This window comes from Taurulus bubalis (assembly GCF_910589615.1).
Source record: "Taurulus bubalis genome assembly, chromosome: 2".
NCBI classification, from domain to species: Eukaryota; Metazoa; Chordata; class Actinopteri; order Perciformes; family Cottidae; genus Taurulus; species Taurulus bubalis.
Genome location: NC_136590.1, coordinates 18,970,345 through 18,997,646, shown reverse-complemented (window position 1 = coordinate 18,997,646; position 27,302 = coordinate 18,970,345). Strand labels below are relative to the sequence as shown.

At 42.0% G+C, this 27,302-nt stretch overlaps 1 protein-coding gene across 1 annotated transcript in view; it reads right to left on the bottom strand.

Annotated features, from left to right (window-relative positions):
* Positions 1–27,302, bottom strand: part of LOC306753653 (CASK interacting protein 2) — a gene marked incomplete at its 5' end in the record, with an annotated part of 50,354 nt that overhangs the window by 19,961 nt on the left and 3,091 nt on the right. Inside the window, 5 exons of the mRNA XM_079237548.1 lie at positions 1,570–1,703; positions 5,168–5,263; positions 5,708–5,853; positions 7,998–8,095; positions 12,091–12,142. Coding sequence (XP_079093674.1) covers positions 1,570–1,703; positions 5,168–5,263; positions 5,708–5,853; positions 7,998–8,095; positions 12,091–12,142 — 526 coding nt within the window. The remainder of the gene's footprint in view (positions 1–1,569; positions 1,704–5,167; positions 5,264–5,707; positions 5,854–7,997; positions 8,096–12,090; positions 12,143–27,302) is intronic.

Here is a 27,302-nt window from a genome sequence, read left to right as displayed (position 1 = left end):
ACAAGTTAGTAAAAAAATTAAAAAAAGGAAACATTAGAAATGAAGTTGTGAGACAAAAGGTCTTTACAATAAAAGTCTCCAAACAAATATGTTGCAATATTGCAAAATTATTATTCTGTGATTGTTATCTTTGTGATGAATACTCTTATATTATGTCCATTTCTTGTAAAATAGTCAGTCCTGATCACATCCCTTACAGTATTTCACAGATCATAGCTGACAGACTGTGTGCAGCAGTTTACTACTACTACTACAAATTCCAAATTAGTATTTTAATCATAATTAATACTTATAACTGTAACCTTCCCACATACATGGAGTGTTTATATGATACTAAATTATCAATAAAGTCTTTACATCTTCCCTTGGGACAAAATCGTATCTCTTGCTTGTCTGTGTGCACATTTTTGCAGCTCAAGTTCGAACCAGACCCAGAAAACTTCTCTAGCTGTACAAAAAGTAGGTACGATAAGACGTCTGATGTGGAAGAGACAGAGACTCTTTGAAGAGACATAAATCCCTTAGTGGGAGATCACAGGCAAATTCTGCTGAGTAAACTCTGAATAAACTTGTGTGCTAATGCAGTGATCTTTTTTTCATATGTTTGTGTTGAAAGCTCTTCTTTCCTCCTTCATGTCTCCTATTCATTTTCCCAGTTCAGGAGAATGAGAGAGGAGGATGGAGGGGTGTTGCGAAAGAGATCTGATAATCGTTAGCGGCATGAACCCGAGAGGCAGGGTGGAGTTACTTGGCTAAGCACATACATATTTACACAGATATGCTGGCATAAAAAAACAAAAACACACACACAGCAAGTTGATCTTGGGTAACTGAAAAAAGTTACTGGGATTAAATATCACTGCAGTATAGAGTTTGTTCTTTTTGAACAATGAGATCGTTACTGGTTGTATTTTCTGAAGTTACCTGAGGGGAAACGTTGAGCACCTGCAGCTGTGAATTAAGGCCTGACACATACAGTATCAGTAGAGTGATAATGGCAATAATAACGGTGATAGCAGTGGCAGTACCGGTAGTAACAGAATCTGTACTGTCAGGATAGCAGCAATAGTAAAAGTAGTAGCATTGACTGCCCTAGTTATGGCGATCTTGATAGTAGCAGTAAAATATTTGTTGTCGTAGATTTAGTGGTTGTTATTGTGTTGTTATTTTATTTGAAACAATGGATATAGTTGCACCAACAGTAATAGTGGTAGCATAAGCAGTAAGCTTATGCTACCACTGTTACTGCCACAGAGGTTACCAACAACCAAGATGGCAACAGCAAAAAAAAAAAAAATGGCCGACGTCCCAGTGACTCAACAACTTCTTAGTCTATGGTTAGCGCTGACAGCCCGAGTAGTGAGGATAGTGGTCGCAGTAAAAACAAAAATGTAACTCCAGTTGTAGTAGTAGCAGCAGCAGCAGCTGTATTGGTGGCATAAGTAGTAAAACAGTAGCTGTGGTTGAAGTAAACGGAAGCTGCTAGGGGGATGAGAGGGCCGAAATGGACCATGTGATAGAATTCTATTCCAGTGCGTTTCAAACACTGCTTACTTGCTGTAATCTTACTTGATTATGTCTTTGTGTCCATTCCTGGCTGCCAGGTGGAGGGGAGTGGTGGATGGAGAGTCCATGTTGTCGTGCCTGCCCTCCCCTTCCAACAGCGCGGCCACCATGTTACTGCTCAGCAGCAACTGAGCCACCTGAGGAGAAATCAAAGAGACCAAAATGAATGAGTTGTGAGAACAGAGGAGTGGCAGAATCGGGGCAAGAATTACAGCATTAGAAGTACTTAAATATAAATGCAACACCATGAGGTTTGGGGGTAAAAATATAGGGACTGAAATAATGTATATGGGGACTTACAGTATATATAGGGACAAGCTAGTACAGAGAGGCTTATCCACTACTCAGCAGCTGTCTAAATATACCATAGCCTCCACTCACCCACAAACTCAGTCACTCACAAAGTCTGTGTGTCAGAAAACAGCCCAAAGCCTTCTATTCTTTCATAGCTAAACTGCAGACTCAGACCTGACGAGAGAACATTTAACAGGCATACGAAATGTGTGTGTGTGTCTAAATCTGAATCACAGGGCCAGCTATACGTCTCCTAGCCAGGCTCATCCACCGATGTGACAGAGAAACAGTAAAACACACTGCAATGTACAATCCTTTTAATGTTACAGTGTGCACGCACATCCAAAAAGAGCCACTGAAGCCTATTTTCCTTTCGCTCATACAAGCTTAATTTAGCTCTGGGTCACTAGCCATGGCTAGTGTTTGACACCGGCCATCCCCATCCAAAAAAGGCCAAATAGAGAGTTTTCACATGCTAATAATTGGATTAGAAGGACTACATGAATAGAAAACTACATGGAGTGATTGGCAAGAAAATCACAAAATAGCATAATAAGATCCTCCGACAGCACTACAGTCAGTGTTGGGGGTAACGAGTTACAAAGTAACGGATTACAGCAACGTAATTACTTTTATAGGTAACGAAGTAAAGTAACGCATTACACTCAAAATATTGGTAACTACACTACTTTACTAGACCTCAGTAACGCGCGTTCCTGCGTTACTCAAGACATTTTTACCAGTCCGAAAAGTTCTCTTTTAGCGTCGTGCGAGTCACACGACACTTCCTGCATGAACAATCTATCACAGAACTCCGATCTGAGTGATTTGAGTGACGTAGCTGCTGGTGCGTAGAAGGAGGGAAGCGGGGAATGGAGGAGACGGAGACGGAGTGCCCGGATCAAACTGGGAGGTTCTCTCCAGGTTCCCTAGGATTAAGGATATTGCAAAGCAATACAACACTCCAATACCATCAAGTGCACCTGTCTGTAATGACGTGGAGCTTCTAATGAGGACCAAGACACGTCTGGTATGAACAGAATCACTTTACTGGTGAACTGCAGTATTACAACTGTTAAAGCATTGAGAACGCGCTCTTGCACCCGACATGTATATATTTTCCACACGTAACATCAACATTAGTTAGCGTCAACAAGCACGTATCATTGTACTTTCTGCCTTCAAAGTAAAAGCACTTCCTGTTTACATGCTCTTCACAATAAGAGTAAATCATGTAATAAAACAAGTTACAACACTGTCAAAAGGCTTTTCAGCCTGGGCAGTATTGTTCTGACCCCAAGGAGGAACAGGCTGTCGGATAAAAGATTCAAGAGACTTTTACTCATGCGATACAATCGCTATTTTGAAGGGTTAGGGAATAGAGAAAAATGATAAACTTCATAGGATATAGTGCACTTTCTGTTTATTTAGGCAAAGATGAAGTGGATTTTCTATTTATTTAATTGCATTTTCAGTTTCTATTTTTTGGGTTAAGTGCATTTCTGTTTCTATTTTATGGGAAAAAGTGCCATTAATTTTTCTATTTTTCTTAAACCACTACAATGATTCCTATAACAAGCTGGTTTTGTTCTTAGGAGTCGGCCCCCATTTGGTTTAGTGGGGTCTCATGTTTCCAAAAGCCAGTTTTTAATGTGTTATGCTGTTTGACCTGAATGTCCCCACCATACATAGCCTCTTGTATCCTGTTGTTTGTGGATTTTAAAGTGAGGCATATTTCTTTGGTCAGACAGTGTGAACAGGGTTAATGTTCGTTCAAGTTAATGGCTGAGTTTTATATGCCATTTTGTTTTACATGTTTACAATACACTATGTGGAAAGGCTATGAGATGCCCTTTATTGAAAATAAAGTGATGAAAGGGCCATGATGTTTGTCCATGTATCTTTGCGGTTAATTTGGACATTTGCTTAAAAAAATGGAAAGTAAAGTAACTAGTAGTGAAGTTACTTTTCAAATGCAATAACTAGTAAAGTAATCTAGTTACAATTTTCAGAAGTAACTAGTAGCTTGTAACTAGTTACTTTTTCTGAGTAACTACCCCAACACTGACTACAGTATAACACTGTTCCTTATGCAGGCCATTTCACTTTATTACAAACAAACGCATCGGTATCGGTATATATGCCAGCAGATAAGTGACAAGGAAAAGACCCTTTGCTAAACCCCGCCTCCCAGGACTAAACCGTGAAGCTGTCAGAGCTACCGGGGAGCCCACACTGTCACTAACTGCACTCACTGAAGAAATAGTAGCACATTCTTGGAGAAACAGAAAAGAGATTTCAGAGAGGAGTAGTAATGTTTGCTCCACAGGTTTAACTACATACGTAAATTCGTTCTTTGTGTTTTGGGTTAATCAACAAACTTGCTAAACTAAGATCGTGGCAATGATGTACATTATACCTGCTAAACACCAACATGTTAGCAATGTCATTGTGAGCAAGTTTGCATGCTTTTGTTAGCATTTAGCTCAAAGCTTGTTGACTCGTAATCTTGTTTTAATTCTCACGTATCGATATAGGCCTCCAGTATAAATCAGGCTCTGGTGACTTTAGAGGCTTTTGTTTTATATAAATTTGACTTATCCGAAGCGAGGGGCGTATTCTGTATAGATTGTAAAGCCCCTCGAGCCAAACTTGTGATATTAGGAACTTTCTCACTACGCGTTCTTTTATGAAATCCAGTTAAAGGCGAATGTGGCACTGTGGTGAGCAGGGTTGTCCTTCAATCAGATGATTGATGGTTTGATCCCCGGCTCCGCTAGCCCATGTCTATGTGTCCTTGAGCAAGACACTTAACCCTAAATTGCTCTCGTAGCTGCGCCTACGGTGTATGAATGGTTGATAATCCTGATGTGGCACCTTGCATGGTAGCTCCTCTCATCAGTGAGTGAATGATGTCATGTAGTGTTAAAGCGCTTTGAGTGGTCGGAAGACTAGAAAAGCGCTCTAAAAGTACAGGTCCATTTACAATTTAATGAATGTGAAACCGTGTACATTTTCGTGCATATACACGCCTCTGGGTTTTGAAGACTAGTACTGTTATTCTTGTATTGATGACGTTAATAATGGCAGTGAGGAACATACACCTTGAGGGCTACAATTATACAGATGATGCCAAATAAAATCCCACTCCGATCATAAATTGGAGGCGTGTTTATCATAGCATAGAAAATGCCCCCAAAAAACTGTATTGTGCTGTATGCAAATACCAATAAGTGGAAAGATGCCACCATCATTTAGTTTTTTTTTGGGACTACAATTGAAATTTCGTTGTGCAATACTTTCATACCTTCAGTCTCCCAAACTCGCAGGCCAGATCTAGAGGCGTCTTCTTCCCCTTGTTCATCAGGCAGGGATTAGACTGGTGCTGCAGCAACATCTCAGACTGAGAGAGAAAGGGAGAAAGGATAACGTAAGTGATACTATCTTATGCATTATGCACATGCACTCGCATTGTCAGTCATGCCAACACATTCTGTGTTGACGTTTTGTCTTTGAACAGAAGAGAGGAACATATGATAGCTCTGTTTAGGATTGTCTTAGTATTGTGTTTGATGGTGTACCAAAGAGGTCAGGCCTCCATATGGGTTATATGACAGCTTGAGGTGTCTGTATCTATCCATTAAGAGATTCCAGGAGCCACACGGATGAGGCTGGAGGAAAGGAATGTGTGCATTCACTACCTTTAGACTTTTGTGAAAAACCTGTGTCATGGCATTACCAGTATTACTGGCATTGTTGGCGGACAATGCAGACTGAGACACAAATGGGGGTAGATTTCAGGGGTCTGGTAATGCCTTGCAGCTCATGTGCAGGTGTGTGAACTCACCACCTCGTAGTGTCCATACTGAGCAGAGAGATGTAACGGCATTTGTCCATCATTGGAAGTGGAGTTGACTGAAGCTCCGGCTCTGAGCAACAATAGGACAGAGTCTGCTTTACCCTGCCACGCTGCGTAGTGGAGGGGGCGCATGCCTAGAGACGGAAACATTGATAGAGCCCGTGAGTTGAGAAGATAAAGGCAGTGAGATGTGTATTAAAGAAGCTCCACGAAGAATTTCACCCTGAAAAAATAAAAGTAATGATATCCTTGAATCCGTGAACATAATGTCATCAGGGGCTTGAGGTTTTTAACAGAACGCTTGCAAGCAAGAAGGGTCTAACGAAGGAAATGATCAATTTGCATTATGGTAATCAAGGGCTCTTTGGAAGACATATTAGGAACTTGAAGCCTGTATCTTGGTCTCTGCAGCATTGTTATTTTACCATTCTTTCTAAAACTCTGTCTCTTGCAAGTCATCCAACTTTATGAAAGTTTAATACTGAAACATTGGAGTGCCCTATTAAAGTGTCAGGCGTGTGTTATCCTTAGTGTCAGCAAATCCCATACAAAGACCAAAACTGACTTTTATTTCCTGCCTTCAAAACCCTGGCACTAAGGCCCAAGTCCATCAGTTCCTATTGGATATGTAAATATTTAACTGCGAAGCAAGCTTTAACCACGCCGTTGACATGTTATCGCCTCAAATATGTTAGCAAATAATTGTATACTCACACATCCCGCAAACACAAAGCAACATTAGCACTGATTGGAAATCAGTCCAATGATCACAAAACCAAAACAACAAGCTGAAAAACGCTAAAATACTCTGCAGACTGAGGGGAGCCGCAGAGCTGAGGGGAGCCGCAGGGAGCCGCCATCTACTGTTGAGTATTGATTAGTGTAACGAGTCACAATTATACAGTATGTATGTGGAATTGAGTCAATCATCCTACTTCTCACTTGATTTATTACCTCAGTAAACATTAAAACCATAAACTAATGTTTACAATCTCTAGTTTCAAGTCATCTTCAATACAGCATCATGTTCATTTCGTAAATTATGGTCCATTTAGAGACAATTAGACCATAAAGCAGGGTATGCTTTAGGGCGGGGCTACAAGGTGATTGAAAGGTCGCTATCACTGTGTCTCCATTATGATTTCACTTCTCCACAGTCCAAATATGGTCACTTGCGTTCACTGGTTGCAAGAAACCAAGATGGTCGAAGTCGAAAATGGCTTCAAAAACCTAGGAACTTCTTATATACCGTCTATGGTGAGCTCACTTTGTTGATTCATCGCACGCTAGGCACACTTCTCTTTTCCCCCCAAAGGTTAATGTTTTGTTTAATAAAAAAAGTCATAATTTCTTCTGCCGTTAGTGGCAGTGGTCTTCCTTTCAAGGTAGGCGGCCTTATCCTCATCGGTAGTCCAGGGAGCCCCTTCTCCTTTGTTTATGTTCCAAATGATGTAACATGACTGTTGAATCTTATCCTCTCTTTTAATCAAACTTCAGTTACTTGGTCTTTACAACAGCCAACATCAAATATTTAGAATTGATTAGTACCGTTAGATTTAGATGCATAATGATGGATTTGAAGTAGCTTTAAAATATAATGATGCTAGGACGTCACAGAAAAAATGCTAATTAGCACCGATACGTGTCGTCTTTGTATCGGTCATTACACGGGGACATCGGTATGCACCATGGTACTTTTTACCTGCCTTGATGTGCACTAATGCTTTAGAAAAGCAGCTATTTTATAACATTCACTGACCAGATCGCTGCGTACTGCCGACCGTACCTTAGCTAGTTCTTCTGTCTGTAAAACAGTCCATAATGTGCTACGGGCCTCAAATGGTGTGACGCTACGTCAACCGTGGATTCCCAAACTGACGTGAAGTGTAAAATTCAACCTTCAAAACAGTCCTCAAGAAATCTATTGCTGACCTCAGTGGCGTCACACACGGTTATGAGCACTACGCCCCTCCGGTCTCAGCAGCCGAGCTGCTACTCCTGCACCGATTCTACTACATTTGTTCCGCTTGGAGTCTGAAGATATTTGCTGTAGCGCTGCTGTCGCTGCGTGGCAGACTAACTTCAAAGTGAATCATATTTATTCATATGGGTCAAACTTATTTTCAGCTGAGAGTGTCAAAAAGCTGTTGAGGAAGTTTCAGGCTCAATTTAACCCCAACTGACTTCCAAAAACGTGGACTTTTTTTTCTCTCCATAAATTGTAGGTTTGTCCGCTGACATTGGTTCAGCCGGTAAAGCTGCTCTGCTATCGCGTTACCGTTGATGTCCTTGATATCCACTGTGGCCTGGGCCTCCAGCAGCAGAGACAGCAGCTCCGTGGTGCCCGTCAGAGCGGCATGGTGCAGCGCAGAGAAGCTAAGGGTGAGAGAGAAGAAAGAGAGAGGAGGTGGGGGGGGGTTAAGGGAGCGCAAGAAGGAGAAGAGACATAGAGATGAGAGGGCTTATAAATCATACTGATGACTTTACAGCAGGTGAGCCCCTTTTCAAAACTTAAGACTGAGATAATGTGTGTGCATGCTCTCATCAAAACTTTAGAAGGTGTGTGTAGGTGTGTGTGTGTGTGTGTGTGTGTGTGTGTGTGTGTGTGTGTGTGTGTGTGTGTGTGTGTGTGTGTGCGTGCGTGTGTAATATCCCATTACGAACTGCAGCCTCAGATAAGAATTTATGTGTGCTTTTATGAGTGCGTATCCCCATTCATCCATCAACACTTCAGACTGAGAAGACAAGTGTGTCTGTGTGTACTTGTACATCTTTCCTTTTGAGAACCACTTGAGTTTGAGACCTTTAGAGTGAGGACATTCCTGGAAATTGAGGACATTTTTGGCTGTTTCAGACTTGGATAAGGGATCAGGTTTGTGTGTGTGTGTGTGTGTGTGTGTGTGTGTGTGTGTGTGTGTGTGTGTGTGTGTGTGTGTGTGTGTGTGTGTGTGTGTGTGTGTCAGAGATGAAATGTGTGCGTCTGCGTCCAGGTGCCTGTCAGGTCGCAGTATTTTCCACAGAGGGAGAAATTAAAGGCATAAATTCTTGCCGACGAGTTCTGCTTTTGCTTTGGGCGACACAGGCCCAGTGAGCATTCCAGTGGAGGCAACAACACGCGAGCAGAGCGGCACACTCCACACCAACTACAGTGCAGAGGGCTTCCAGGTGATCAAACACAGCTTCAGGCAGTCAAGAGTGGAAGACCGTAGCTCTTGGGCACCAATAGCAGTAAACAGCCAGGATACTTTTGGAAAGAGAACTTACTTTAGCTTTTGCTAAAGATGTCAATCGACGTGTTTAAAAGGTAAACTAATGTTTTCATGGAAAATAAATGCAGTTTGTTCACATTATTTGGCCCTTACATTTTTTTAAATCAAAACACACAAAGCCCAACAAATAGGTACGTTCAATTCAGAGGATCAAATTGACGTGCCTGATCAATCATCTCTCTGGAAAAAATTGAGGTATTGTCTCTACTAAAGTAGTATGAACAATGTGACATTGTTGAAATGTGTGATACAAATAAACTTGCTTTGCCTTACTTTTGTTACGTTACTTGAAAGTACTTTTGTTGCCTAACTAAGTAGTAATGCTGTGGAAGTGAACATAAAAACTAAGTAAACCTACGCTGGAAGTACATTTTAAAAAGAGACTGAATGAATGTAATGAGCAGAAAAGTTTTCCTATGAACATGGAAGTTTATGTTAAAAAGACTCAATGCATGGAAAGAGCGTAAACTGACTCAGATGACTCAGATGTGAGAGGGGTACCTACCCAGAGCGCCACAGTTTAAAGCATAGCGCCACTGACCAAACTGCAATGTTTGACGAGTTGGTGGTTAGAATGTGTTGGTTTTTAATTAGTTACCGCACTTTGCGACACTCTGTGAGGTTTGACAAGCTAGCCATTATGATATTTAGACGTCGGCCTGTGCCGATATAAAATCGGAGGGATCTCCAGACCGTGAATGGGCTTATCTTATCAGTTGCATTGTTTAGTCATTCATGCCCCTCAGCCACGCACACACACACGTTTGTTTACCCACCCATGTACTCCATACCACGTCCATATCCGGAGTCACTTACAGCCCCCCTCCCCCTTTTCTACAGAGACACAAACAGTCTCAATCTCTCTCTGGGGTCGTGTTGACTCAGTGACAAGCGCCTGTTTGCTAACCTTCCCCATTCTTTTCATCCCCTCTGCACTGATCTCATATATCACAGGTAACCCCTTTCTCTGTGCCACACACACACACACACACACACACACACACACACACACACACACACACACACACACACACACACACGCACACACACGCGCGACATGTTTAATTTCAACACCCCCATTGTGTATCACCTCCCACACACTGCACTGACCCTGCATGTAGATACACGTCACAGGCCTCGGCCAACCCACACATTGCTTGTAGGCCTACACATAAACACGCATCATGGCTTTGCAGAGGGGGATTCTTTGCATGTCTGACGGGCTCCTTTGCTCAAGCTAAAAAATATAATAAAAATCAACTGGATGGATAAGCACAAAGACTAAAACCTTTTTCTTTTTCTTTGCCGTTTCAAACCCCCCCCAAAAATTGGCCACGCAACATTTCATTCCACATCATTTTGTGTGATTACAGGATTCTCTTCCAGTAGCGACGCCACGCGCAAGTGCTCTGACATCATCTTAAAAAAGGGACATGCTGAATCCTTTTTTGAAGCAGAGGAACGTCTGCACTTCATCAGATGTTTGCATTAGTGTTGTTTTGTGGGCTTACATTTTATTTTATGTTTATCTGGTTTCTGTGAATAGCTTGGCTATTTAAAAATGGCGGATCTGTGCAGGATTTCCCATGTTTCCCGAGTGACGATTCTCTCTGACCAATCAGGGATCTGCAGTGTTTTAACTTGGAACCTCGACTGAGGTGGTTCTAGTAAAAGAACCAGGTACTAGGTATTATACACAGCTTTTACTGATGGAAACCCGTGACGAATGTGTGACGAACTGAACTAAACTTTGTGGTGGAAATGCAACTATAATGTACCTCAATTCAACCTATGTTAACGTTAACTGTAAGCTATGTTATTTAGCCAAGCATAACTTTATTTATATAGAACCTTTAAAAACAGAGTCAACAAAGTGCTTTGACAGACAAAAGCAGAAACAGAAAGCTCAGCAGTGAGGCCCAACCACAAAGGAAGACAAACTAAAGTATGAGTTAAAACCTGATGAAACAGTACAATAGACAAAACAATAAAACTAATCGATATAATAAAATACATCTTAATTTTAAATTTGGTAAAAAAAATAATACTATCAGTAATCAAATAAAGCAGTAAAGAAGAGACACCATCACATAAAAGCCAGTCGGTTGAAATGGGTTTTAAGAAGACATTTCTGATTATGTAAGCCTCATCTCCTCAGGCAGGTTGTTCATCAGGGCCCTTCAGAGCTGAAGGGCCCTGATGGCAAAAGCACCTTAAGTTTTCAGCCTCGACTTTGGAACAGCCTGAAGGGCCCCACCCAATGATCTAACGCTGCAGGTTGGCTCTTTAAAAGTTATCAGTAAAATCTTGAAAATCAATTCTAAAAACAAGCAAGGAGCCAATGGAGAGAAGCCAGGATTGGGGCGATGTGATGTCGTCTGTTCAAACCAATGAGAAGCCGAGCTGCCGATTCAAATGACGATTTGTTGCTTGAAGTGCATTAACAGGGGAAAATATATATAATAATAGGATGCTCCCCCTCGTGTTTATTACTGCCACGTTTTTGCAGCGTTCTTTTTTTCTCCCTCACATAGCTATGAGGAATCAAAAGTCACGGAAGTCAGTGATTCCAAGGTGTGAGGATGCTGACTTTTCCCCTGGAAATATAGGTTTAGCCACAGCCTTTTTGCATTATATGATATTTATACGGTCAACTAAAACTACTTTGATTACTATTAACTTATCTTGAATTTTGCTGAATATTCAGAACAGAATAGAGTACTTTTCTGAACTCAAACCGGTTTGACAGATGAGTCGTCATATATTAAAAAGGCGCATTCTTGCTTTGAACTAAACAAAATTAATTTCCAGTAATTGTCAACGTGTTTGAAAAGGAGATAATAACTACGTAGGGCACTATATGTCAGAACATGTGTGGGACGATGTGATGATTCACGCCGTGGTGGAGCTTGAAGACAAAACAGGAGGCACAGGTTGGGCTTTTTTTAATTTTGCAATATGCATGTCAATCAAGACACAGTGACTCCTCCATTGCATTCTAAAGACTCACCTTTACGCGTATCTCACGGGCTGACTAACACATTAACACACACATACACACACACACACACACACACACACACGTACACACACGCCTCTCACCCGTCTGAGTCCTGGTAGTTGATGTTGAGTCTCTTGGCAGAGCCCAGCAACTCTGGAACGAGACAGAGACAGAGGGAGGGAATGGAAAAAGAGCATTAGTATTCAGTGACATATTTGTCTTTTCATCGGAGCTCTCCAGAAATCCCTCCATCCCTGCCGGACCCTGTGTGTGTTTTCATAGTGTTTTTTCTTTTCTTCCTGCACTTCTCCCTGTCGTCGCTCCCTTCCTTCAAACAACCTGACAGCCCCGACAGGATGGGAAGCTTTCCTCAACTCCTGCTGCCTCACCCTTCCCCTCTCTGTCTCTCTCTCTCTCTCTCAGCGCGTCTGACACCCTCGCGGCAGCCAAATGATTCATAAACAAAGTGATTCTGCCTCGCGGAAACGTAGCACCTCATCTACACTGCTTATCTTATCGGCTCTTTGGAATCGCCAGCGACAAACATTAAACACAAGCACGCCAGGATAAAATAGTACATGTTTCCGTTTTTTCCGTCAGCAGCACCCTGTCGCAAAAATAGCATAATTCAGTGAGCAAGACTGGACAAGTTTTAATTTTTCCTTTCTTTTTTTTCTCCCACTCATTTTGGAATGGACAGACTGCTACTTGTCCCATGTCTTACTCATTCATACTTTACTCCAGGAGGGAACATTCTTTTTTGCCCAGGCAAAGGCCTGCGGCCCACTGAAAATGGCTCTAGTCTATCGTCATTTTCATTAGTCCTGCTTCCATGCGTGTTAACTAGGGATGGGTATCGTTTGGGTTTTTTCCGATACCGGTGCAAAACCGATACTTTTAAAACGATACCGGTGCCTAAACGGTGCCTGAAATACATAAATGATGATATAAAACACTTGACTTCAAACTACAGCTTCAAACCTTTTAACGTCAAACTATAAAAATATATATTTAAAAAAAGAACAGTCAGGTGGCCTGATTGGGACCGTGTGCAACAGAACTCAGAAACCGTTGGATTCTACAAACTGCTGCTTTACTGGACTACAAGTCTTCATTAATATCAACCGGGAGAGATTTGTTCCATCAAGCGAAGGACGGACGTTCAAAAGCTCGTGCTCGTGTCTCCAGTGATTTCTGTGTGCGCGCACTGTGTGTGTGAGCGCTGGAAGCCCCGCCCCCTCCAGCCCCGCTCTGCATGCAAGCAGACAGAGAGCAGAGCAGCGAGTGTGCTGTGATCCGAGCTATTTTAATAATCGTTTTTAACGTGCGGGTACCGCGCTACCCTTTTAGTATCTATATACCGTGCAACTTTACAGAGTAGTGTAAAAAAAAAAGTATTTAAATCGGCTCAGGCACCGGAAGGAAGCACCGAAATCTGCGTTGCTTTTCGGTCCGGTAGGTACCGGACGTGTTGGTTCTCGGTACCCAACCCTAGTGTTAACCAAGAATCACAGACTGTTCACAATGTCTCAAATTGAATACAAGTTGCTTAAACTAATTGACAAACTGTACTCGGCAGTTGCATAGTTGACATATTTTCCTTCGGAACCCAAATAGGAGGCTAGGTTTGCAATGAAAGCGTATCTGATTCTGATTTGTATCAAATGTATTTTATCTAAAAGAGTAGAAAGTCTAAACTTCTACTAACTCGTCTACATGCACAATCCTCCTTTTTCATCACCTCGCGCCAATCAAATCTGGCCATCATCCCAAAGCTCGGCTCAACCTTTCAAGCTTAAAGTCTCATTTTAAAAAGATATCCAACTAAGTTTCCAGACTTCAAATGTCATACATCCATTCTCCAGCCTCTAATGAGGGCTGGAAGCTCTTCTCACACAGCTATAGATCCCAGGACATCCTACAGCAGAGAGACCTACTGTGAAGGCCCTACTGTCTACTAGGACCCACGAAGGAACCAGATTGCCAAGGCCTCTGAATACTGAGCCATTCATTGCACTCAATCTCCCTCACTGTTTTCTCCCACTTAGGTGTGGAAAAGTATGTGTGTGTGTGTGTGTGTGTGTGTGTGTGTGTGTGTGTGTGTGTGTGTGTGTGTGTGTGTGTGTGTGTGTGTGTGTGACAAAGAGAGACGGGAAGTGAAAGTCAAGCAGAGTTAACCAGAGGTGAAGGTTTCAGACTGGTACCACCAGTAGAGATTAGTGCTGAAATGGCTAGTCAATAGATCAATTAGTTGATTGGCAGAACATTAATTGTCTCCCTTTTGATGGATAGATTTGTTGTTTGAGACATTTATGATGTCACTTAGAAAATGTCAAACAGTCTCCGGCAGCATTGGAAACTGAAGCTCTGATGGTGAAACAGAACAAGCCATGTGATGCTATGGGGAATTTAATGGCCATATTGCACTTTATTCTGACATTCTATAGACTAAAAAATAACAACAACAAAATAACTTGAAGAATTGATTGTGCCAGAAATAATTGCAATTAACAATATTATTGTACATCCTTTAAAAGAGCAATGAGTCTTTTAATTCTTAAGAATATTCAGACATTGGAATTGGAATGTGAAGAGATAGTAAAATATTCTTAATGAATAAAACATATATGAAATAAAACCACACACAGTCTAAAACAATAAAGAAAACATTGTTTGGCTAAAGTGTTGTCAAGTCCATATATCGTACAATAGGTTGATAACGTTTTTATTGTGACTGGCCAATCTGAAAATGTCTGTAACGTTAGTTTATCCACCTCATAGCAATCGGCCAGGTGAGCACAGGTGCTAGAATAAGGCAGTTTTTTTCCTTTTTTTATTCTTCACACAACAACTTCTATCTTTTTGTGTACAAATGAGAGTAACGCTATTGCTGACTTTCGAAAAGAAGACTATAATACATGTACAGCCATATTGTACATCATTATGTGATCATTGTATCACATTATATAATATAATATGAGTGATAGCAAAATAATACAAAAATTGAAAGGAAATAGAATTGATAGCAACAATCACAGTAAACATGTTAAAGGATTAACATCATCCTAATTATGAACACGTCTGGAAATCTCACTGCTCATGTTTATTCGTCCATCCAACTGCTTTTTAGTTATGTTGCTGCTACCCATGTCTCGGATAGTGACTTGGTAAAGTAATATTATTCATAATCCAGCGGTTTGATGGCCAAAACTATTTGTAATAAATTGCAATGATCCGTTCAGTAGATATGTATGAACAAAACTTGCGGAAAAGAAAAATGGATTACATCATCAAAGGGGATGCTTAACAGCAGAAGCTGTGGGAAAAAAACTTGCTATAGAAAATCTGAATAAATGTTCCATATAAAACAAAATGAAAAAGAGAATATGAAGTAATTTGTGAATATGTAGCGTATAAATGGGTTCCCACTGGAGTGCCGATTAAGGATGCAGTTCTTTCTCTCTGGTTTATTGATGTTATCTTTCAGCCCAGAAGTCATAAAGTGAAAAATATTCCAACTGCCAGTGCAGTTAGGTTTTCTGTGCATAAAATTAAAGAGAAGAACTGTCCCAAAATATACAGACTTTCGACAATATTCCCACTCTTTTCTACAGATCATTTTGCAGGACCTTTCCAGTAATGATCTAGCTGGTCTTACAGACGCGGTTCCCGCCTCACGCTAATATGTTCCTCTCCATGGAAGTCTGATTTCAAAGACGTGCTCGTCCTCGGCAAGAACTCATCCATGATATCGCCTCTTGAATTGAACCTAACATGCACGGCCAATTTAACATTATTCAAACATTTAAAACAAGTTGGAGAGAAAGTCATCCAACCGGCACGTGACATGCGTTTTCACGGACTACGAAATGGGTCGATCGTTTTGCCAAGGTTTTCTAGGACGCGTAGGAACTCCCTGATACAGAATGTCTGCCATTTGTTCCGGAGCTTAGTGGATAAAGAAGGCATTCTCACTTCCACGGTTAGGAGATCATTTCCAACCGCTGGAGCCTCCCACGACAGAAATGCTCACCAGGATCTTTTTCTGGGGGGCGGGATTCTCTACCAAAAGGTAAAATGAATCTGCACAAACGGGGTGCGGGCTTCACTTCGTGTTTTGATGTAACCATTCTGCGCTTATTGTGGAGCGGTTGCTGCTGGAGATTAAAACAAGAGCCTGAAGGCACAAAAAGGCACATTGATAACGAGACGGATAGAAGGGTTGGGCGTCAGGCTGCATGCCAAAACGGGGTCTAAACTGTCCCAGCGCTATGGAAAGAACAGGGCCTTTCAGGAGTTCTAGTTACAACACGAGCCGGCATTCCTCACATAGCACACCCACCACACTATCCTACTCGACCATGTATCTACAAAGCTGTCAGCTCTCTTTTCTCCCGTCTGCTTTCCATCCCTCTCCCTCCGTCCCCCCTTCGCCATAAAAATCTGTAGGGGGCTCCTTCTGACAACAGGATCAATTAAAGTACCAGCGTGATGACTCTTCGTTGTGTGTGTGTGTGTGTGTGTGTGTGTGTGTGTGTGTGTCTGTGCCCCCCGACCCTTCCAACCGAGGAGTTGGTGCAAACAGATGTGTATTCAATCTCAAGCATTGAGTTTTCTTGCAGAGGCAGGGAAATTACAGACTCGGCTCCCTGCTGAAAGCCGCTGTCCGCGGAAGAGTTTCCAGCGTGGAAGCCCTCTGTTGTTTAGGGCCACGACAAAACAAAGCGAGGAAAACCCGTGCGGTAGTTCAGTGCGACCGTACCCATCTTGCAACGGGATCGTAGAGTCAAAAGCGTTGCCGCCCTCCCTCTCGGAACAGCTGAAGCATCCTGGACAGAAGAAAAAAAAACGATGGGAATTTGTTTGGTCCTGATGGGCAGGTGGCACGTTGTGTGTGAATGGGCGTAAGACAAGCGCTTCAAGCGGCTGGACGACTCAAAAGGCGCTATTCAAATGCCTTTTGCCTTTTCAGGTGAGATGAAGGGAATGTTGTTGGGTTTTTTGGGGAGTCTCGTGTGTAAACAAACACTCGCTGCACGATCAGACGAGGAGGAGGCGGAGGAGGAGGAGGAGGAAAAGCTGGAAAATGTAAATAAAAAATAAAAGACTACAACAAAAAAAGCTGAACCGCTTGTGTTCGTCTCCTTCAGCGTGACTGCAGCTGGCAGAGGCGTCTGTTGCTTTGAGAAAAAAAAAGGTCTTTGATCGCGGTCCACGCATGTAAAAGGAAAAAAGCTGGAAGGAAAATGCGTAGAAATAAGGGGTGGGGGAATAACATTGATTTTGTCTCCTCAGGCACATTACATAATTTCACATGTTGGCAGGAGATAAATGTATGAAATTTCAAGGATTTCCATTTATTAATTCTGGGTTCAGACGACACAATATCAGCCCAATAATTGCCCGACATAAGTGGCTCATCGGGGGACAAAAATGAGCGGCAAACACAACAATGGATCATTTTATCCCGCGTTTATCAGAAAGGACACAGCTTCCATGTGGGAATGCCGCAAAAAAAAAGAATAAAGGATGTTTTGACTTTGTTTGTTATACAACAAACAGTTCCAGCAGGTTTTTACTTTCATTCATGCAAACCACGATTATACTGCATGTGCCTCAGGTAGAACAGTGAAGTTAATCACTCCGCTCCAACCACCACCGTGCCTTGAGTCGCTTGGATTGATCGGGCTTCAACATACGGCCCGATACAAGATGGGATATACAAGATGGGATATACGTCAGATGAGTAAAATATTGCCAAATTTTTCTGAAACGTGTCACCTCTAAAAAAAAAATTCAATGTTTAAAATAAAGGCAGGAAAGCATTTTTGCAACAAAAAGAGTAAAAAACAACAAAAACTAAAAAACATTACAATGAACTGGCTTTTTGGCATTGTGTTAAAGTTTCCTCCTCTATATCGGGGAAGTATTTCTTAGAGTTATACGTTGCGGGAATTCAACTTCACAAAAGGCCACTTGCTTCAGGAGTTGTGTGGTTGGAAAGAACCCCCCTTTGCAGGAGAAGGGGGCCGGCACACAAACAGTGCAGTCCACAGTGGCCCGGGGCGAGAGCAAAATACAGGGGCGGGGGGGTAATTTAAGGTCATCTTCTCTCTCTGGCGATAAATGGTTTGTGGTCAGGTGAGGACCGCATCAAGGGAAACACTTATCAGAGGAACACATCCATTTAACTGCTCTGATTACTGAGAAGGTACACAGACCCTCAAACTAAACCACCGAGGCAGAGCGGGGACCTGGCTTCACTCCAGCTGTCCCACAGAATGCCTAATAGGGCTCCAAAAAACATGATGCATGCGACACACTTGTTGTTTGTTGCAACCAGGTTATGACAATTTCATAGGATTTTAAAACATAGGAGAGAAAAAAATGCGGGATCATAATCCATGAAGGTGTCTGCAACTTTAAATTAACTGTAAAGTCCCATCTGACAGTGTCTGCAGCGTGGCTTCGACAGTGCCAGGCGTCCATGGCAGGTGGTGACCAAATCCCCAAAGGAGTGTGTCTGTGTGTGTGTGTGTGTGTGTGTGTGTGTGTGTGTGTGTGTGTGTGTGTGTGTGTGTGTGAGTGTACAAGTGTTTGTGTAAGGAGTGTAAAAAAAAAACGGGGTGTTAAGTCTCACAGAGTGGGAGCCATCCTGCAGCTCTCTGCAGTAAGAAGAGAGCAGAGAGAGAGCAGAGAGAGAGAGAGAGAGAGAGAGAGAGAGAGAGAGAGAGAGAGAGAGAGAGAGAGAGAGAGAAAGAGAGAGAGAGAGAGAGATTTCCTGTGTCAGCTTGAGCTGCTGCTACGGCTTTCCCGGGGAAAAAAAGAAGACTCCACAGCACTTCAGCTTCAAAAATAACTCCAGCAAAGTGGCAAGACTTTCAGCAAAGAATGTGATACCGTGGCTATCTGGTGATGTGGCGATTTTTTCAAAGGTTGCATGAAAGAATTGAGCAAATGACAAGAAAGATTAAACTTTTTAAGCCCTAGTTGGGCCCTGGGCCTAATTGTTATCATTGATTGATGACAGCTTCAAATTGATTTTGTCGAGTTTAACACTTGGAAATATCAATGGCCGAAAACCAGGGGTTATTTGCAGCGACACCATACTATATATATTATTTTGACAGATTTCTTTTAAAGATATTTAGACACACATTTCGCCTCTAACAAATGTAGTTCCTCCTGCTATTTACAATGTGCAGTATGCCATATTACAGTCGAAATAAAATGTATCCTCACTACCTGCATCCCCTTAAAAATACAAGCAAATATTTTTATGATATCAAAACTCTTTCCAAAGTTGTCTGTGAAGTCCTGTTTAACCGAACATTGATTAGTCGTTGAACCTCGTCAAAATGCCACTTGTCCGTCAACGATGCTTGGAGAAGACCTCCGATTGTCAGGCGTAATCACCTGTAATCCTGGTCCGTCATAGACCCGATACGTGATGAGTGCTGATGCTGATGAGGTGAACGGAGGCGCGCACTGCTTGCAGAGACAAACAAGCCCTGAAGCGACACCAGCATCATGTCTTTAAATAGTTGAGTGAGGGGCGGCCCCGGTGTGGATCCCCCGACAGGATGACCAGAACGGGGAGACTATGAATATGTGCTGGTTAGCATGTTTGTATTCATGTGTGTGTTTATGACTCTCTGTTCAAGTAAACAGACAGTCATTATAAATAATTAAAATAACAAAAAGAGGCAAAGGCTGTGTACATGTACTGTTAATGCAGCTGGAGTTCACTGGCAGAGTTTCCCAACCCTACCGAGGAAAGGAATAACAGTAAACAGTGCAAGGTTTTTTTAAGTGACACACTTTAGCTGAAACAATTCCTCATCATTTTTTGCTCCATCGCGGTGTCGGTTTGCTAAGAGGAACAAACTGGGAACTGGGTCTTGAGGAAATAAATAAATAAAAAACTCCACATCAAAACAGCCCCGAGCCTTATTATCCAATAAATTTGCTCCATTGTTAAAAAATGTAGGGAGTAATCTCCCGCGGTGCCTCTGGCAACTGGGTCAGACGCATTCAATATTCGCTGACAGTGAGCCCAGTGTGGGAATGAAACGGATCATCTGTAGCGCCGTGTTGCATTGTGCATGTTGCTGCATCTGTATACCTTTCCTCCTCGGCAACGGGAGATTAGAACACACATGCAGGTTTCATGTTACGTAACGCACCTCAACCCTGCACGTTGGGGGACAAAATACTTTACATACTATTGAAATAATCTGTTGTTAACTCGCTGCAGAGATCCCTGCTGGTTTCCGTGCTTCGGGTTGGACCAGTTCATTACTTTCAAACATTGGCCTTGGAGGAAAACTAATTTGTTGGTTATCAATATTCATCATACATCTGAGGCGGCACAATACGATGAACCGCACAGTGAGGCATTATGACAATGTTGGATTTCAGCATGATTTTTTATCTTGAAAGGCAAACAGGTTCAATGGGATTGAGACAAAACATACCATAAAACAAGAGGTTGAGGGGGTGCACCCAAAACCTGCTCCTTCTACCCCCCTATTTGGCCCACTTATTGTAGAAGAGCAAATATCAAGGGAACATGACAAAATCGGGCAGGCAAAACGCTTAACTTTTGAAAACCAATACATTCTTTCAGGATAGAAACAGCTTCTTAAAATTGATTTCAGTAATAAAAACCTGTAATTTAAATTCTTAATTTCCATGGACTTAAAATTAGTTTTATTGATAGGTTGTGGCATTTTGCCTTCGTGCCCCATCAAGGCCCGAGTGGCCACTAGAAGGATGAGATTTTGATCCAGCATTGAGCTCTTAAGGGTCTGAACGTTAAATGAATACAATGACCGTTTTGCATACCAATTAAACAGCCTGAGTAAGTTTGAATTATTGAAGAAAACTTCAAGCCTCCACAGCTAACCAAGAAAAAAAAAGAAAAAAATTATAAATGCTCGATGAATTTAAGTAAACGTTGAACAGCATGACATTTACAAACTCTCACACAACTCTAGTATAATCCAAGTCTCACTTGTCCGGCCGTACGCTCCCAAACACATGCATTTTCGCTAAAACCACACTATTTAAACACACTTACAGGCACTACTGTTCCACTCGAGTCCATAATAAATAGTACATATATTAAAAGAATACAAAATAAAGTCACACTCAAGTTGGACTGCACCATGGCGGACTAGATTGTGAAGACTTGACGTGTTCTAGTCGAGTCCTGAGGGTTTCTCCTGGTTCGTTTCCATAATAGAATAGTGAGAATTCAGTCGCAAAGCCTTGAGGCATTACCGATTACGCTGCGGAGGTCGAAAAAAGAAAAAAGAACAATAAAATCTATTCCACAAAGGCCACTTTGCTCCAGCTAGTTAGTTAACTGTTGGGATTATTGGATTTAAGCCAAACACCAGTATGAGGTCAACCACACTGAATGGAAAAGTCATTACATTTCTCATTTAGCCAAAGAGGCAATGATCAATACGCTGGAAATGTGGACATTTGGGGGAATGAGATGCCAAAACATGCTGCTTCAATGCTGTTTGAGACGAGGGCTAAAGATACTACAAGCTCGTAGACGAGGTCTGATCAAAAACTACCGTATGTAGTAACACCGCATGATGCCACCCTTCCCCCACCCCCCCTCAAACTCAAAGCCGGGAATTGAACCTTGATGAATTTTTTCATCAAGTGTAACAAGTGTCACAAACTGTCAAGTTGAGCCGCAACAGTTGATCAATATGTCGCTCGAAAGAAAATGTATCGGTTATCTGGATAATTGGTTCATTGGTTTCATCATTTTACTAGCAGAAATGCCAAACATTTCCTGGGTCCAGTCGCTGAAATATGAGAATTCTGCTGCTTTTTCAGGCCACATATGATAGTAAATAAAATATTTAGTTTTTGGACTGCTGGTTGGACAGAACGAGACAATTGATGATGTCAACTTGGCTCAAGAGCTTCAGCAATTTGTTTCAACTGGGCAAGTTTAAATTGTTCTTTCACGTCAGCTACTACTATTGTCATGCTCTCCGGAGGCGAAGACAATTACACTTTACGGGAATATCCAAAAAGACGCCAGAAACGGCTGATCGGTCGAGTGGGTTAAATGTTTGCCTTGTCAGAATTTATTTCCGCAAAACAGTTTCTATATCACATTTAACACATCAACTCCTTAGTGTTTATATTTTTTGCAATTAAGGAAGTTCTATCAAATTTTGCCATTTTTGTGCAATAACTTTCGCGTCAATATTTATATATTTTGAACTTTTGTTTTTGTCATGAGTACTTTAACACAGAAGGCACATATTCAGCTGTACAATAACACAGAGTCGCCCAGGTCCGATCACGGAGGGAAGACTACGATTACTCCTTTCAACCTTGACAAAAGGCAGCGCATACCAGATACACTTCTTTCCGTTTTACCTTTCAAAGTAAAGCTTAACTGTTTACTGGAGGGAACGTTCACTCAGAGCTTTTTGCTAAAAGGTAACTCAATAAAAACAGCTTACAGTATCTTAGGCTGTACACATATTTACCTCAGACAGACTGCGAGATGCAGCTCTGGTCAATAGAAGTCTTGTAGTTGGTAAATCTATCAGAAACTTTCATTCCAAAGAAATGCTGCAACTGTATTCACAACCCATTATTTCACATTTTTGTGTTGTTTATTGGTGACTACCAAGGTGTGTAAAGGCCCTGAGCTAAAAAAAATCACTAAAATTCCCCTATATATAAATATAACCTGGATTTCGTTCCGAATTACAAACCCAACACCAACCCACCTTGGCTACAGGCCGTCCACATATATGTGCTGTGAATTAGCCTGCTAACACTATGATTGCCAATATTAACAATATGGAACCAATTCCACCCATCAAAATAACAGCACCAGAGCATTTAAGTGAGAGCAATCACAATAATGCAGCGGGAAAAAGCAGTTTGAGGTTACAACTGATATATAACTTATGTCTCTGGTTTGAGGTGAGACAGTTTTGATCACTTGACTGTCTGAGACTTAATGCATGTATATATATATATATATAAAAAAAAAAAGCTGCTGTGGTTTGCGGGGGAAGCCAGATGATGAGGACAAATTGCCAAAAAGAAAAGGTTGCACTAAAAACTTGAAAACTCTCATGTCACAGGTTTGCACAGACACTCATGTGTTGGCCTAAATTCAATCCAAGATGCCATTATCCAGACACTTCTCATTACAATCTATTTTTTTTACATCGTCCTCTGAAGCACAGTAGCGTATTAAAACGAGTACAAAGCCGGTTAGATGTGAACCGCCACCGCAGACGGGGATTTCTATTTGCAACCAATTTTGGAGACGGGGAAGAATCGAAACGGTGCGGCGACGTGGAAGATCAAAGCTGCAACGGCAACCTCTCCCGCTGATTCTAATTACCGCTGCCAGATACTGATGCCGCTGATTCCCATTCGGGTAGACACGTTCCTCACCAACCATACACACATACAAACAGTATGCACATTCATGTCAATACACACACAATGAGACCTCATTGTACAGACGATCAATTTTTCCTTGTCTGTACAAGCACAAAAGCAAATCTACAAACTCAGAAAACTCTGCCAACAGGTATGTTTTTATCCAAACACATGAATACAGTTGCAGGGCGTGTAGAGGCAGAGTAGGAATAAAAACACGGTGACACCGTGCCTCACACTCTGAAGGCTATATTCATGCACCTGCCTGACTGACGACTTGTTTTTTAGTAACAGGAGAAAAGAAAGGCGCTCGATGAGGATGAGCGCCAGACTCAACAATGTGCCGCCTGGAGCTAGTAATAAAAGGCTAGTTATGGGAGATTAAATGACGCTCTCTGCTGCAACCACACACACACACAAACACACACACCACTTAATTCCTTTAGTAAATTCCTAAGCAATCCTAGACAAGCTACCCCATCTGTCAGGGGTGGAAAGGGCTCAGGATTAATGGATACGGCGCAAGAGGAAGCGAACTCGAAAGCCGTTCACTCACTACTTGGCCACTACCCAAATGTCTGGCTAATCAAGTAGAGGAGTGATTAGCCCAGTTAGCCGGTGGGCTAATGGGGCTAACTTCAACACCCTGCTGCTGTAGACTTGAAACAAGACTCTAAATTAGGTACGACAGAGGTCTAATCTACCTCTCAGGTGTTGGGGCATATGCCGTATCCGAAGAGACAACACATATGCAGGCTTTAAGCCACACTTATATGCTTTTGCATAAATACACCTCTTCTTATATGCTCCTATCTAACAGACTTCTAATCTGACACTAGTCCAGATGGATCGTCCCTAATTCAAAGTATTCAAGGTACAGGGATGAAGGAAGCAGGAGGCCAAGATAATGGATTGGGTGGGATTGGGAGGGGGGGGGGGAGTCGTTGACCCAAAAAAGAAGAACCCGAATGTAATATCTTAAAGTAAAAAAGTTCAACCCTTTGGAAAATATGTTCAAAATATGGTCAATTTCTTTTCTTGATGAGACTTAACAGGACGGGGATGTTTCTGTAAAGGCGGGATGAGAATAGAAAGATGCTTAGAGTGAACAGGCCTATGTTTTCTGAGGAAACTTAAAAAGTTTAACTTATTGTAGAAAAGCCATTAATGATTAATCAAGAAAACACTACCAGTTTGGATTGTGAATTTCTACTTTTGAAGTGCGAAAAGAATTCTTGAGCAAGTTCCCGATGGGAACGTCCAATTTAAAGCAATGAGTTTAACTGGTGTTGAAGCTAATCTGAAGTTTTCAGATCGCTCTTCTTGAGTGGGGAAACCAGAGGCCTCATAACAAAAAAGTTATTGTAATGAATCTCAGCAAAGTTCCCGTGCACATGGCAAAACATCCCTCTATCCCAACAATTACCCCAATAGTCGATTGGCAGAAGAAAAGAAAAAAACCCTCTATAAATGAATTGGTCAATTGTTGAAGTAGTTTTTCAAGCACTAAATGTCGAACATTCTCTGGGTCCAGCTTCTCAAATGTGAGAAACTACTGATTCCATTGTCGGATGGCTGGTCCACCATTTTGCCTCCTCATCATATTGACTTTGGTGATGAATTATTTCGTAGGTATAGCTATGAATGGTGTATGAGAAAAGCCCGCATACATCTCTTCCCACTTTTCCTGTACATCTTCTTCTGTTCAATTTAGTTGATCTGAGAGTTTGCAATCCACTGTTCCCCAGGATGGTTGGTCGTGGTGGGTGTTCAGTATCGAACACGTCATTATGACAAATGCATTCACCAGGAACTTCGCTGGCAACATTATAACAGCGATGGAGTTGTGATGTGCTCGGTGTGATTGGTGTTGGGGCGACTGCGGCTCAGTGGTTAGCATGCCCATCTTTTAATCAGAGGGTCTGTGGTTCGAACCCCGGCTCCGCTAGTCCATGTCGTTGTGTCCTTGAGCAAGACACTTAACCTCTGATTGCTCCCCGTTGCTGTGTCTACGGTGTATAGAGCAAAACATGTAAGTCGCTTTGGATAAAAGCCTCAGCTAAATGAAATGTAATGTGCTAATCACAACTGCTTTATGAATCGGCCCTGTGGAATTAGCGTGGCAAAATGGTGTGTTTGGTGAAACGAAAAGTGCCAGGTCTTGTGAAGGTCATCAATACATCAAATAGTTTACACAATGGATGTTAAAATATGATCTTTCTCCTTTTGTCTTGGTTGTCCATCTGTCCAGTGAGAACTACCCAAAGGCCTTGTATTTAACATGACACAGGAGAGGGTTGGGCTGCGAGTCAAGATGAAAGCAACCATGTGTTGCAACAAAAGACATTGTAATCATAAAGGCCTTTGAAGAACCCTCTAGTCTCTCATGGTCCCCGTTCAGGGAGGGGCGAGAGACACCCACTTCAGTCCACTTCTGGTCGAGAGTGTTGTGGGAGGAGCACACTTTGGGTAAGATGACTTCACATGCCGAGTGTAACCGCAATGTCGATGTACGATGAGTCCATCAGAATTGTCAGCTTGCAACAGCGAAGCAAAAAAGAAGGGAGACCGTCCGTGATAAGTCCACTTAAATTGTCCGAGCAGCCAACGTGATGTCAGCAGATGGCTGATCGGAGGAGAAACCTCCTATCTCAGCTACCTGTCCATCAGCCAGCATCAGAGCCTCCGCTAATCCCCTCGGGACACTGCCAAGCTTTGCCGTTAGGGGGGAAGCGACAGGGGTCTTGAGTTTGTTTGTGTGTGTGGGGGGTTGGGGGGGGGCTCATGTTGTCAGACTGGTCAGAAAACCCCTGATTTGACCACATTTGCTGTTTTTTTTTTTACCAATTAGTGGTAGGAACTAAGGAGCCCCGGGAACTTAACTCATGAATTAAAAGGCCCTTTCAAACAATCCTTTTGCATAACCACTTTGTTTGTAGAATTGTAAAGATAAGGTAATTTAACGAGAATGGATTAATAAACTATGGCTTTGTATGACAAATTCCGTGAGCACAAGGTAAAAACTTCTTATTTCGTCCAATTGTCAAATATCCCAAGACATTTAAAATTCCAACAGTATAAAACATTGAAAATCAGCAACACTGTCATACATTTACTTTTTATCCAGCTTGAAGACACATTTTTACAGCTGGAACCTGGACCAGCGGCAGCTCGGCTCGTGGCCCCCTCCGGAACGTCTTCCTGTGTCCCTCAAACAGTGTCGGAGAAACACAGATTTTTAAAAGTAGCTTCGGAGCCAGTGCTTATAGCTGCAATCTATTGCCACACACGGTGATATTTGAATGGATGTTAGAGAGGAGTCATGAAGGGGGGGCTGGGAGGGAGACTTTGTATTCAGTGGTGGGAGAAACTCTTCAAGATAAAATTATTTTGTAAAGAGTTCATGTCAGGCAGTGCAGTGCAGATTTGTCCAAATATATGTATCAACAAAGGTGAGAGGAAAAGTCCATCTACAAAAAAACATTAACAACAGTTCTTTAACATTCAAGTGTAAATCAGCAGTTGTTACCTTCTCTGTAACCCAACTGAAGAGGCTCTCCGATTAATTGTTAACATAACAGCAATAAATGCAATTATCCTATCAGAGTATTCAAACAATCAAGTGCGCACCCATGGCGATCTACAACACCGTTGCGATGAATATCGGGGATGACCTACTAACAAAGTGGGAAGGCGAACGAGCGAATGTGCGCACATTTACTCGTGTTGTATATGATATCAAGATTCAGTGATGGGACCGCTCTGTCACAGTTCATCCACTACTTCACCTCTTCCCCCACCACACTGGGATGAATCTTTTTAAGCCATATGACTGGACAGACAAACAAACAAAAGGAAGGAAGGAACC